At 35.7% G+C, this 14520-nt stretch overlaps 2 protein-coding genes across 2 annotated transcripts; one reads left to right on the plus strand and one right to left on the minus strand.

The window, feature by feature from the left end:
- The first annotated feature begins 3276 nt into the window (after nt 1-3276).
- On the plus strand, nt 3277-11222 carry LOC132033820 (very-long-chain aldehyde decarbonylase GL1-9-like). The gene is made up of 3 exons (XM_059423927.1): nt 3277-3515; nt 3627-3979; nt 10287-11222. Exons 2-3 carry the CDS (start codon nt 3749-3751, stop codon nt 10827-10829), a joined length of 774 nt encoding a protein of 257 aa, XP_059279910.1. The 5' UTR covers nt 3277-3515; nt 3627-3748; the 3' UTR covers nt 10830-11222.
- Nucleotides 11223-11426: 204 nt separating this feature from the next.
- LOC132033817 (pentatricopeptide repeat-containing protein At1g34160) lies at nt 11427-13630 on the minus strand. The gene has a single exon (XM_059423912.1). It carries the CDS (start codon nt 13628-13630, stop codon nt 11900-11902), a length of 1731 nt encoding a protein of 576 aa, XP_059279895.1. The 3' UTR covers nt 11427-11899.
- Between the last annotated feature and the right edge of the window lie 890 nt (nt 13631-14520).

A 14520-nucleotide genomic window follows, 5' to 3' on the forward strand; every position in this document is an offset into this window, starting at 1 on the left:
TCGGCTTTGATTGTGGTGGTGATGTGATTTTGGTGGTGAATTCACCTATTGATGGTGAATTTAGCTATGGTGTTGAATTTATGGTGGCAATGGTTGTGGCATGATTCCGGTGGTGGTTTAGTTGGTGGTGGGCTGGCGGCAATGGTGATTTAACGGTGGGATGGTTTAGTGATGAAGGAGATATAATTATTGGAGGATTTTAATGGTTAATTAGAGATTAATTAGTATAAATATAATTAACAAAAGAAAAATTAAATGAATAAAGAAAAGGAAAAGAATATAAAATTAAAATTTAGCAGATTTCTATTTTTTTTTGATGTGGCGGCGAGTGCATAAAATTCCTTGCTCATTTGGTTGTATGTGCATCGGGGTGGTATTAAATTCATTTTTAAGATGTTCGGGTGTGTAATACCCACAAAGTTCTTGTCTAGGAAGATTTGAGTGTGAACTCAACATTTTGGGTATAGTTTAAGTGTGATTTGATGTATTTTGCCAAGATAACAATCCACCCACAAAGTTCTTGTCTAGGAAGATTTGAATTTGTAATCCATACAGATGTTATCCTAATTGCATGATCTTTTTAACAAGAGATTAGTAAAAATTAAATGATATTTTTTGTAGAATTATTTTCTTCTATTTAAATTAAAAGTGACATAATTTTTTTTTTCATTTATTTAATGTGTAACTTGAAGACAAGTGTAGAGTGAATGTCTGCATTTTGTTTTGTTTCACCCGTTACCATGTGCATACATGTTCTCGTATTATTGATATAGTTGCAAACTTGCAATGATAAGTTATTTTTGAACAAACCCCACTCCCTTCTTACACACGTTTTAGGGAGGAGGAAGGGGTTTGACTTCTTGTGTAGTTAATATTTTTCACTTTATTTGGAATTTTTAAATTAGAGTTGAAGATGGAGTTGTGTTTGGTTATAGTTTTTGCAAAAATATTTGATTGTTTGAAGGTATTGAAAGTGAAAAAAGTGAAAAAAAGTTTTTAGTGAAAAGAATATAAAATACAACTTTGAAGTTGTATTTAAGAACGTTGATTTTTAAAAAAAAAAACGTTTTTGAAAAAAAGTGAAAAATTCTTATGGCGGGTCCTAAACATCTTCTCATTATATTCTTGTCCCAATTTATGTAGTACATTTTAAAATTCAAAATTCAAACGAATTTTTTTTACCGTGACTTTTTCATATGTCTTTTAAATAGTTTGTATTGTCAATTATTATGACTTATAGTATTTTTAAATAGTTTTCAAATATGTAAATTTGTTATGTTCTTAGGGTTAAAAAATGAAATTAAACGAATGTGAATCAAACACAAGAGTGAATCGAAGGGGAATTTTATTAATATTCAACGTTACAATTGATATACACTCCTTGATACAATAATGGAACTCGAAATCAAGGTAATTATTAATGGTTGAACTCCCATGATAAGACCTAGAATTGAGAAGAAGAAGGAGTTAGAGGATAGAAGAATTAGAGAGAAGAGGAATTTAGAAGGAAGAAGATTTGGATTGTACTGATTTGGGCCAGCTAGATTAGTTGTTGATATAGACATTCAACAACTTAACTGCTTTCTAATCTGAGCCGTTGAAGCTCATTAAGTGAGATCTAATCATGACCCTTCGTTGTGCTGATGCATGAAATAGCTGGACCACTCACTTCCTGCCATGTGGCTCCCCTTCACTTATTCCTTAATATTGTGAATCCCCCAAATTGAATTTAAATCCCCAAATTGAGTCTCAAATCCCTAATTTCTCCTTATTTCTCTGATTCATTACAAAATTTCATCTCAAAAAACTTAGAGATTCTTTGTCCGAAGACATGGTTAAATTTAACAGGTTTGACTCTCAAAATCTGAACTGTGTCACACGAATTATTATTAGATGGAATATACGTTTTGATCGCAAGCACGTTAATTTTCTTATTGTTAAATTCAAGTACGTGAAATGGGAAATGTCTATATCTTTAGCAGTTTAGCATTTAGCCTTTTATTCTAAGCTAAAACTCTGGGCGTCACTTATTAGTCTCTTCCTCAAAGGGTAAAAGCTAGAATTTCATTTGAATCTTTTTGTCAATTCCTCTTTTATGCATAAGAATTAGGTTCTCTTTTTTCAAGCAAAATACATGGCTTGACACTTAAACTTGGCAAGAACCATCAGATAGACACTTTAATTATTCTTGTGACCAGATATACAATTCCACTTTAGTACAAATGCGTTTCCTAAACACTCGAACTCGATAGACTAGATACGTGAACGAAGGGCATAATTGCATAGTTCAGGGATATATTTGCTCCATTTGACTACAATAAAACATTTTTGTGCCAAAAACAAATGGACAAATTACTCCATTTCAACTAGTTTAAGGGCATTTCAGACATTTCTCCTAATTCTTTAGACATAAGCTCAAAACTCACTAACACTTCTACCTTACAAAAATTAAGTGGCGTTCAATGGATAAAATTCACATTTTTGTGTGCTAATCTATTCATATACTTCCTCTGTCCCAAAAAAAAAAAATTTATCTTATTTTCCTTATTAGTTTATCCAAAAAAGATTGACACATTTTTATATTTAGAAATAATTTAATTTTATGAAATAATTTACAAGCGCACAAATAGTTTTGGACCACACTTTTAAAAATATTCTTTTATTTTTTAAATTTCGTATCTAGTCAAACTAAGACAATCTTTGAGACGAAGGGAGCACTAAGTTAGCAAAATTCATAAAATTAAACAAACTAAGGGGTCGTTTGGTTGGAAACAAGTTATCCCAAGATAACTTATCCTGGGATTAGTTATTCCACCCTCTCATAGAGATAAAATAACAATATAATTCCGAAATAACTAATCTCGAGATTAGTTATACCGTGATTTTATCCTAACCAAATATGAAATAAACGCATCTCAAATATAATTTCAGGATTATTTATTCTTATTCCTCGTACCAAACGAGCCGTAATGATACTACTATCACAAGGATATGTATCTTTTTGCAGTAACGGTGTACGGACACAAGTATTCTGGTGACTTGACTCATAAAATGGCCCCATGTGACTTTCCTCACAACATACACTGTTCTCCCTGCAATCAATGCTTTTACAATCGATTCAAAATTCTAATAAAAGAAAAGAAAATGATCACCTCTTAAAAAGTCAAATGTTACATTTACCATTAAAAAAATCTCAAGTAAAATTAAGATATTCTTTTCTAAAAAAAGAATTAAAAATGAAGAAGAAAGAAACAAAAGATAGCAGAGCAAGCTATTTTTGTTGTTTGCCCCTTTTTCTTTGTCATCCCTTTCCCTTTTCCAACGAATCTCTCAGAATCATAAATTCAAAAAAAAATAAAATAAAAAATAAAGAAGCCAAATCTCACAACTGTCACCACTAACATTGCATTAACCCCAACTCAACCCTTCATATACAACACATATATACACATAAATATGCCCCAGATCTGTTCTTTCAAGAATTCACAAAAAAGACATTTCCAATCATTATTTGTGTAAGTTTTGCCCATACCCACCATTATCTTTAGCACAAATTTCTATTTGGGGGGGCTAAAAATTTGATCTTTTTATTCAAGAACTTATTGGGTTGTTGTTTTTTGTTTCAGGGTATATGTAATGTGTGCTTGTATATGTAGATCTTGAGCTGGAAATTCATAATTGAGAGTGTGTTGGATTGAGGGGAAAAGGGAAGGGGGGTTATATTTTTTTAAAAGGGGAAAAAAATAAAATGGTGTTTTGGGAAGGTTATGTGAGTGATGAAGTGATGGGGACATTTGCACCAATAGTGGTGTATTGGTTATATGCAGGGTTTTATCAACTATTGCCACCAATGGATAACTATCGTCTTCATACTAGGAAAGAAGAAGATGACAAGAATGTAGTTCCACTTGGTTCTGTTGTTAAAGGGGTTCTTCTTCAGCAGTTTTTTCAGGCCACTGTTGCCCACTTGCTCTTCTTGGTAAATCCCTCAGCTGTTTTTTGTTCTGTCTATCCGTCTTGCTTGGAATTTTGTGATTAATTAGATACTGTGGTGCAAAAGGGTGTGGCCTAGTGGTCGATGAAGTGGGAGGAGAACCATGAGGTCTCAGGTTCAAATAAAAACATGGGAAACTTACATAAATATACCCTTCGTCCATCTAGTTTACAAAACATGGACGAAGTATACACTACCTATACACTTCGGCTGTACAGGTAGTGTATAGGTATGTATAGTATATGCATATTTAGTGATAAACTATACACTATCTATCCATTGTGTACATATTTTGTAAACTAGATGGCCGAATGGTTTGGATGTAATTTTTGCTAAATACATTAGGTGATTCCCATCTGTCTAAGACTTGGTGGACAGAGTTACCTGGTACCTGATGCTACCTGATGCTGGTGGGAGGTAGCTCTCGTGGAATAAGTCGAGGTGAGTGCAAGTTAGCCCGGACACCACGGTTATTAAAAATAAAATAGGTAATTGTGTGACTAGGTGGGTAAGGCCTGGGAATGGATAGGTAGAGTGCTCCTTTGACGACATGTAGGTCACGCGTTTGAGGAACGGAAACCCTTTTGTAGAAATGCTAAGAGAAGTCTGTGTACGTTATACCTACTCTCCTCCTACCTCTGACTAGTCGGGGAGCAGTTTATGCATCGGCTGAGGCTATTTATATCAAATTGTTCATATTATATCGCTGCTGCACTTCCAATTATAACCAGCTTGTCATTTGCATTTATTTACTTCAGAGGATAACTAACTATTGCATGACTTCTCATGTGGTTCGCTTTATTTAGTTCAGTGGTTGTTTGACATAGATTCGGGATTCTTCTATTTAATATGCCAATCAGCCTTACATTATGCAGTGATAACTTTTTTGGACAACAGTGACCATCGACAGCTTGCTCACTTCCCCATCCTTTCCTATATTACAGTCTTAGTGTTCAAATGCTAAGCATGTCGCCATATTTGGTACGGTCCTTCAAAGAATATCATTCCTCATGAAATTGATTGATAGAAAAGGAGTCAGAAAGGAGGAAAGAAAGTATGGAAAAGAATATCTAAAGCATGGTAACCATTATGTCATATCCTCATGACAAAATGAAGCATTAAAAACGATGAAAGTAGTTTCTTAACAAGTTAATGAATGCAAGAATGTTGAATTTCAATTCTTTTGCACTGGAAGCATTGTTAAGTTCTATAACGATGGTCCAATGGTGGCCATCGACAAATTTGCTGTGTCCCCCTCCACACCCAATCATACACATAATAGTACAGTCTTTGACCGTTCAAAGGATTGACTACATTCCCTTTTAAGAACATTTTCCTCATGAAATTGATAGAAGGGGACAGAGAGAGGGAAGCTAGATTAAAGCATTGAAAGCATGGCAAAACTAACCATTATGTTAAATTCTCCAGAGTGAATGAAGTATTTCTAACAAGTTAATGAACAAAGGGTTGGACAAGTTTCAAATTCGGGTGTGGTGCAAGCATAAGAGAGTTAGATAAAAAAATGTTATGTTAGATTGTACACATTTCATAGATGAAGTTAAATCAATTTGTGTATTTGACCTGACCTATAACTATAAGCACGAGGAAGTGAAATCAAGAGCTAATTAGCTTTTCTAGTCTTACTGAATATCATGCCTCATATGTTTTAAGTACGCCAATTTATGGAAATGGTTCAAAGTTGGAGGACTTGGAAGAGCTTCAAGGAGATTAGACACTAAACAGTGATTTTTCATCTCACATTACTTATTGGAATTTTAAAGGAAAACTATCTGAAGGATCACTTGCTCCCGTAATGGTCAAAGTAGGAGATATGATGTCTGGCATACTAGCATACTGTTGTATCTGCCAAATCCGGGTGCTGTGGAATGTCTGGCCAGTCACTATTGAAATGCCAGATTTACTTGTACAAACTGGACCTTGCTTGTTGCTTCTATTTTTTATACATTGATACATTTATTGAACTATAAGCTTTTAGAATAAAACTTGCAGAATTTGTAATTTCAAAAGTTTTTAGGACACTATGTCCTTATCATGTAGAAAATTCAGGTCTCGCTAGATTTTAGTCACTACTGAGCTGATCAACCTAAAATTAAATGTGAGGTGCCAATATTGTTTCCCTGACGACTATAATAACAAGAAATGTTTTTTCAATGGGTAGCTACTCACCTGGGTTTCCTCAATGTAGCCATTGAATAACACCAATATAATTTATCCATGTGGATGTGCTTTTCCATACCTTCTCCCTCTGTTAGGCCACAACTTTCATATTGGTCCTGTTCTGTTCTGAGAATGAACTTGCATATTGGTGTTATAGCATCTGCGGACCTGTAGTATTGAAAAAAACACATATGTATTAGGAATTTGTTTGCTCCAAAGAAGTGATTTCCTATTCTCCTGTCAGAAATTGTGCTGGTTAAAGAATGATGAACTGGTGATCCCTTTCTCCTACAAACATCTTTCAGTGTGAGCGCTAGTTTATACCAAGCAGATTGTGCTCTAGGTCATATACTATGCTAAGCAACATAGATCCATAGATGAGTCAAAGGAAGAATAAACACTAGATTCTCCACAATGTGTTCGTCAACTAATTAAATTTCTTTTTTCACCCGAGTGTCTGGCTTAGCGGTTAATGAAGTGGGTGAAAACCATGGGAGAGCAACGTCCAAATCCCAGCAAATAGGTGATTTCCTTTCATTTGCCTAAGCTTTGTTAGGTAGAAATACCCGGTGCCTTTGCTGGTAAGAGGTAGTAGGTACCTGAGGAAATAGTCAAGTGGTGCAAATTTTGTTCGGGCACCACCATTATCATTTTTAGAGAATAAAACTCATTAAATTTCTTTTATCCCCCCTTCGAAGATGGCCAAAATGCACCTTCTTTGATAAGGTAAATCTATTTCATTAAAACATGGGCAAAGCCCGTATACAAGAGGTATATCAAAAAGGTAGAAAACAACTACAAAAAGAGATGGTTTTCTATGAAAGACACTGAATCCTCTATACAAACAAAAATCTAATGGGTGCACCAAAAAGAAATAAGGGCTGTCTTTGAAATATATCTTTTTCCTTTATCTGTTTTTAACTTTTTAATTCCCCATGCTAACGGCTTGTTCTAGTATTTCTTGAATTTGGTAAGCCTGGAATGACATGACATTTCAGAAGAGGCCTATCAGTATGTGTGGTCATCAATCACCATTTTATTTATACGCCAAATACATAGACGCCCCCTTAAACTTGTTCGAATTTTTCATTCGATACTTTAGCTAAACCTATAACCTATTGAACACTTAATCCATGCTCAAATTGTACCTATTAAACACAAGATGCTGACATGGCAAATGATGCACCTTTTTCTTCTTCACACCATTCAGCTTCATCAAACTCATTCTGCTTTATTTCCTTCATCCTAAGACCTAGCAAAGTTTATATTAAAATTATTATGAAGTTATTAATCCCGACTTGACGCAGTTGGGAGTAAAGATGACCGGTGAAGTTTTCGGGTGTCTTCGCCTCTGAAACTCATAAATACATCATAAGAGAAGAGGGAAGATGTAGATGATTCTCCTTGAACAAATAGAGTATTCATGATGAGAGTTTTGATGAGAATATATGGAAGAATGGAGGGAGTTTTAGTCAATTTTTTTTGATGAAAGAGAGCTCACTGAAGCAACTACATACATATACCTCAGGCTATGGTTTCTTCTTTGAAACTTAACTTTGGGTCAAGTCATCTATTAATGCTACATCTTTTCATGACTGTAGTCTCATTTTTTTTTTTTTTTAATTTATGTTTTTGCACTTGCCTATAATTTCAAAGATCTCCCCTTATGTTTGGCTTTGGAACACTAGCATTTCTTGTAGTTATGATATTACACTTGCTCCCTTTACAATAATTGTAATATGTAAGTGTAATATCGTAAATTCACAAACAAGATTAGTGTTAAGAAGTCAAACCTAAGATGAGGTCTCCAAAATTACTATTTCATACATACACGTTGAGTTTATTTTCTTATAGAGTGATGAAGTAAGATTTTGCCAAATTCCTAAAATTAAAATTTTGAAATAAAATAACAAAGTTTAGAAATTTTAGGCGATTACAAATAACATCCATAAATTAAACAAGAGCTTCTTGAAGCGGTAGAATAAATGCAGTGCAGTTCATGATTTGTGATTCCTTACTTGTGGGTTCTTTGTGTTGATTAGGACAACTTGCCATTCAACGTATTGTAGGGGGAAAGTTGATAGAAATTAAATGGAAACATTCAATTCTTTTTGAATGTTTCCACATTCAAAAATCTCAATTCACTATTGTAGGTGTTTTCTTTAAGTCTTTTCGTTAACTTTCTTTCACATGGTTGGAAAGTGAATTGAGGTTTTTCCTTCTTATTCAGAAAAATTCTCAATACACTTGCCAACAATGTGAGAGATTTAAAGAAAAAGACTTAAAAGAAAACCCCACAAACAACTTTTTGAGTCTTTACATTGAATTTCTATCAACTATGCCCCACAATGCGTTGGATCATATGATGTCCTGTCAACACAAAGAGAATCCTCTTATTGAATTCAAGTTAAGTTGAAGGCCAAATACATGTAGCATAAATTAGGTGTTCAACTGGTCGTAGGTTTTACTTAGGTGTCTAATGAAAAATCTGGACAAGTTTAAGGGGTCATCGATGTATTTGGCCTTATTTAAATAAGGGTTGGGAATTTGTCCTTTTTCAAATCCTCCTGCTTATTCTTTATCTGAATTAATTATTTTTAATGCAGTTATCAAGGTTTTTGCCCAAGAAGTTCCATTAGCTAACAGGATCATAGGATAAAGGCAGTCATCTTTTGTCTTTGTGGAGTTTATAGCCATCAAAAGTCTTCACCTATGACCTATCAACAAAAATGAAGTATTGACCTAAATTGTTGGGAGTTGAGACTGGAATTATCTGTGTCCTCCAATATAGGGTGTTGGGCTATTAATGTAACATTTGAAACTTTTTCTGGTACAGTTGTATTTGCTTGACATATAGATAGTTCCAAGGATGTCATCTATATGACTTGACGTCTCTATGATCATTTATTATGGATAGATCGGCGGGAAATTGTGTGACAAATGGTTAACGATCTAACAGGGACTAACTAAACAGAATAGTTCTTGAAGTTCATTTACTTACATGTTGGACTTTTAGAGATTTCTGCAAATGTTTATTTTGCTCATCGACTGTCAGCGAAATGAGTTCTTGTCTCATGATCTAATATTGTGAGTTTGCCTAAAGTTGCATTCTCCTCTCTTCCATTTTCCTTTTTCATTCTTTTTTGTTTATATATTAGGTGGTAAGAATTCAAAATCAAATTCCACCTGGTGACTTTGAGACTTGGAGGTTACCTCCCAAGTTATTGAGGTTATTGAGGCTATTGGCCTGTTTGTGATTATCACACCTTTTCCCGTGTTTAGATTGACCTCAGGTCGTGGATTACTTCATTCATCTTATCCTCATCTTTCAAGAGTCCGAGCAACATAGATTTTGAGATTACTGTGGAATGACCAGGAATCAAACAATCTAGGAGCAGTTTCAGTTGCATAAATTTGCTAACCTTGTGCTTTTCATTTAATAACACTGGAGGGTGGCGGATTGGGGGGTGGGGTACCATATTTTTCGGCAGCCATAAAATATTTCCTGTGATTCAAGCATTCCCAAAAAAATAAAAGGAAAAAGGTTCTTGTGATTCAAATCACATCTTTGTTGTCACAACTTCTTATCAGTCGAATTTTAGTTACTCTGTGATAGTTGTATAACACTTCTAAGTGATTATTAGAGCTGTGATCGGTCTGCAATTTTTATAATCATATCCCTCTAGCGGTAATTTTTTTTTTTTTTTGCTGATTTAGATTTCTTTTGTTGTGGAAAATGATCCTCTCGTCTTAACAAACATGGCTGTTTAGTGCTTTCTTTTCGAGGGTGTATAATGTTGTTTAATGCTTGTACTGAGCTATTTACTCTTGGAGGCTAGTCCCATTCTCTATCAAGTTAGAGGGGAAAAGCTGCTAGCTAGCATGAAAAAATGTTGCTTGGGTCTTATAGTGCTGAGTGAGAGAAAATTTTGAGGTTGTGTAATAAGGTTATCTGAAGTTCAATTTCATTTAGAGTAAAGATTTTGACACTTAAAATGGAAGAGGAAGTATCAGTTTCCAGTACAAGCTGCATATGCCTGTTTCTTTATGATATTGATTAGCTTTTGAAATTTCTAGACAATAACTGACTCAAGTTTCTGGTTTTCTATTGCAGTTAACATGTAAGGTAACTGTATCAGAAAATGTAGTCCAGCCCTCAATTCCTGTTCAGATTGTGCAGATCATTATAGCGATGCTGGTCATGGATACCTGGCAGTACTTTGTGCATCGCTACATGCATCAGAACAAGTTTTTATACCGCCATGTTCACTCCCAGCATCATCGGTTGGTTGTGCCTTACGCGATTGGTGCCCTTTATAACCACCCACTTGAAGGTCTCCTCTTGGATACCTTTGGTGGTGCTCTTTCATTTCTTGTTGCCGGAATGACTGCACGTACTGCTGTCATCTTTTTCTGCTTTGCTGTGGTCAAAACGGTTGATGATCATTGTGGACTCTGGCTGCCTGGTAATATCTTCCATTTGTTTTTCCAAAATAACACTGCTTACCATGACATTCATCATCAGCTCCAAGGCACAAAGTTCAATTATTCTCAGCCGTTCTTTCCAATATGGGACAAACTTCTTGGAACATACATGCCATACAGACTTGTAAAAAGGCCTGAGGGTGGATTTGAGGCGCGACTGATGAAAGATTAGTTGGTTTTTATCATTAGTCTCTGTATGAATCAACATGTCTTTTGTAGGGATAGCTACCAGTTGAGGTTGTTCACTCTAGCAGTTGACTTGGAAGGTCTACATTCATCAAGACTTGAAAGTGTGCTGCAGAAAGTAGAAATGTTCATTCCTTTCTTTTCAGTTGACCCTGTTTATTCTTAATTTTTGTCTAACCTCTTGATGATTTGTAAGCCTATTGTTTCTGAGCTCTTACTTTGTGCAGTATTACTTCAACTATTGCAACTTGCTTATACTTCAGCAGGTTGATTTTGTATTGGTATTCGAGAGTTGTGAGTTACAAGAAATCAAGATCATGTAATTAAAATTGTTAAAACTATGTAGTGTAAAATTTCATGGTCTCTGGAGTTATTTCAATCACCCTTGTGCTATTTATTAGAAGCCTTTTTGACATACCAGTTATAAACTTTTATCTTTAGTTCTTTAGTTATCACCACTTTATTAGTCTAATAAACCCTTCGTTGACGAACTCTCATTTGATCGACTACTCATGGGGCCTGCCTTAGCACCAATCAAAAAGTCAAAATTTTGCTGCCCGTCGCACCAATCAAAGATTCAAAATTTTGCTGCTTTGCAACACCATTATATTTGCTTAATCAAAAGAGAACAGGTTAGTTCGACTTGTTTATTGACTAGCGCGCACATGTAGTGCCAATAGTAATTGAATCAACAGCAAAAGAAAGGTGAAAGTTAATTTTCTGTAAAACTCCTCTTTTCATGACATTATACAAAACAGATTCCTCAACACAAATTTCTGCAAGAGGAAGAAGCTCCTTGCTTCAGATTTTTGAAAATGAATCATATCTCTTGTGAGTGCAAGCTCTGTTATAATGGTAGAGTTGCTCCTTTAGTGACCTGTAAGTCGCGACTTCCACAGTCTCTTTGCGGAAATGCCAAGTAATGCTGCATACGGCACACATCCATTCTCCCCTATCTGTCAAACTCGGATAGCACTTTGTGCACAAGGTCAGCCCTTTCAGTTATACATATGATTTTCTGTGCCACGTCGAATTACATAAACATTTGGATCAACCTCACCAATATTCTTTACAAGAACAAGTCCCATCTTTAAATCTGTGGAAACGAGTCCTGTCCCTCACAATAATCTCCCGCTTGTATATCTTTGATATGAGCTTAATCACAACATGGCAATCCCCACATATTCTAAGATTCTTATTCACACTTATACAAGTTCCATCAGGTGTACTAATCAAACCAAAAGACACTGCCAGCTTCTCACTATGGTAACACAGTGCATTCTCCTTCTCCTCCGTTCCAATATCATGAAACACATAATTAGTTTCGGCCACATACCCGTATTCCCTAATCCTTAACAAGACCTCGTCAAGTTTCCAATAAATCTCCTCCCACTTCGGATTGTTCTTATCACCATTCATAAACTTGTATATCGTTCCACCAACCTCAATATAGCTAAAACCTGGTACCTTCTTTACATCCTGACCTTTCATCGCCTCCCTTACTCTTCTCACATCGTGCCACCTCCCTTGTGCTGCATAAAGATTGGATAGCAACACGAAATCCCCACAATGATCTGATCCCATTTCAACTAGCTTCTTGGACGCTATCTCTGCCATTTCCACATTTCCATAAGTCTTGGAAGCCCCTAACAGAGTTTGCCATAAAACTGCATCAGGAACTGTAGGCATTGACTGAACAATTTTGTAAGCTTCATCCAACCTCCCAGCCCTTCCCAACAAGTCCACCATACTACCATAATGCTTTACATTCTTACTCACTCCATATCTATCCATGGCATCAAACAATTTCATTCCTTCCTCAACCATCCCTGCATGGTTACAAGCACATATGGCAGCTAAGTAACTCACACTATCCGCCTCAATCCCAGCTCGCCCCATTCTCTCAAAAAGCTCAAGTGCTTGCTCTCCATCTCCATACATCGCGAGTGCCATAATCATAGTATTCCACGTGACACGAGTCCTCAAGCATTTCATCTCATTAAACACCTCATAAGCTCTTCCAAGAATACCACATTTCCCATACATATCAATAACAGCATTACAAACAATCACATTTCCATCAAGATTCTTACTTTTAATATAATCGTGAACACGTCCCCCTTCTTTATTCGCCCCCAACTGCGAACAAGCAGAAAGAGCACCAAGCACAGTAACCTCATTCGGCTCCATATTAACATTTTCCTCTCTCATTTTCTTAAAAAGCAACAAAGCTTCAGTTGGTCTATTCCCTTGAGCTAACCCAGCAATCAACGCGTTCCAACTCGCGATATCTCTCACACACATTTCATCAAACACCTTGCACGCATCCCTTAAATCACCACATTTCGAGTATGCATCCAGCAAAGTCGTCCTCAACAAAACATCTGCACTAAACCCAAATCGTATCACCTGAGCATGGATTTGTGGGGTTTCGATACGGGCCAATGCACGTGCACAAGCTTTAAGCGTAAAGGAACAAGTAAGAGCATCAGGCATACAAGAGTCACGTGCCATAGAGATATAAAATGTGATGGCATCAATGGGTTTGTGGCTTTGGGCAAGGCCGCGAATGATGGCGTTGTATTCGTTTTTGCAAGGAGAAGTGATGTGGCGGAAGATGTGGGCGGCGTAAAGGAGGTTGCCGAAGGGAGAGATGGCGCAGAAATCGAGGAATTTGGAGCGGGATGTGTAGAATTGGAATATGCCGGTGGTTATGAGATGTGCTTGGAGTTGTTTGAGTTGTGAAAAGGAAGTGCATTTTGAGAGTAATGAATCTACGTAGGCCATGCATGCTTCACGAATGTGAGCTTGGGAGCAGTTTTAAACGGGGTTTTTTTTTTTTTTTTTTTTTTTTTTTTTTTGAGTAAAATATTAAGTGAATTGATGAATATAGCCCTCATATTTCAGCTCAAGAACTAAATAAGCCCAACAGAGTGATGAAATGAGGGTCATTTGGACTTCTGCTCTTTGTGCTGGTCTTTAATTTTGCACCTTGAGATAAATAACTTTTTCGCGGACATGAATTTATATTTTCGTATCATAATATTTCACAAGTTATATTCCGTGTTCTTAAAGAACTTATACTACGCTAGATATAATTTTGATTTTGAAGGACAAAAATTGAAGATCAGCCCATTTAAAGCCCAAAATTAAAGACCAACCCATTTGAAGGGAAAGCCGTGCAATTCCTTCATGAAATGAAACAAGTAGGGCAATTCGCACTATTGCCCCTATCTTGGGGTGGTCTTTAATTTTTGCTCCTCAAATTGTTGATCTTTAATTTTTGCCTTTCGGTATTTTAAGTAATAAAAAAGTGGGTGAAAACACCCCTAATATTCCTGATTCGAACCCCAGCAGAGTTGTTGATATTCAAAGAAGGAGAAGGTCGAAAAGCGTAAGAGCAATGACAAAAAAATGGATGAAGTTGCTTCAGGAATATAGTCTTTGTGAAATCTCTATCATATTAATTCAGACATAATCATCTTAAAAAAACTATTTATGGCAGTGTTATTTTCTATGAGAGTTGCTTTCTTTATTTATATATATTTTTTTAAGAAAATCACTACAACATAAAAACATGATAACATAAATTATAAATATCATTACAACAATAATAAAAATCATAATCTATAGCAAAAACACTTTTAAAGCAATAAAAATTAAATTAACGCCCGGGG

The sequence above is a fragment of the Lycium ferocissimum genome, chromosome 10 (assembly GCF_029784015.1).
Source record: "Lycium ferocissimum isolate CSIRO_LF1 chromosome 10, AGI_CSIRO_Lferr_CH_V1, whole genome shotgun sequence".
NCBI classification, from domain to species: domain Eukaryota; kingdom Viridiplantae; phylum Streptophyta; class Magnoliopsida; order Solanales; family Solanaceae; genus Lycium; species Lycium ferocissimum.

Coding starts and splice junctions, on each gene's coding strand:
- LOC132033817 (XM_059423912.1), bottom strand. CDS start 13,630: ATGGCCTACGTAGATTCATTACTCTCAAAATGCACTTCCTTTTCACAA.
- LOC132033820 (XM_059423927.1), top strand. CDS start 3,749: ATGGTGTTTTGGGAAGGTTATGTGAGTGATGAAGTGATGGGGACATTT. Junction 3,980..10,286: donor TTGCCCACTTGCTCTTCTTG/GTAAATCCCTCA, acceptor TTTCTATTGCAG/TTAACATGTAAGGTAACTGT.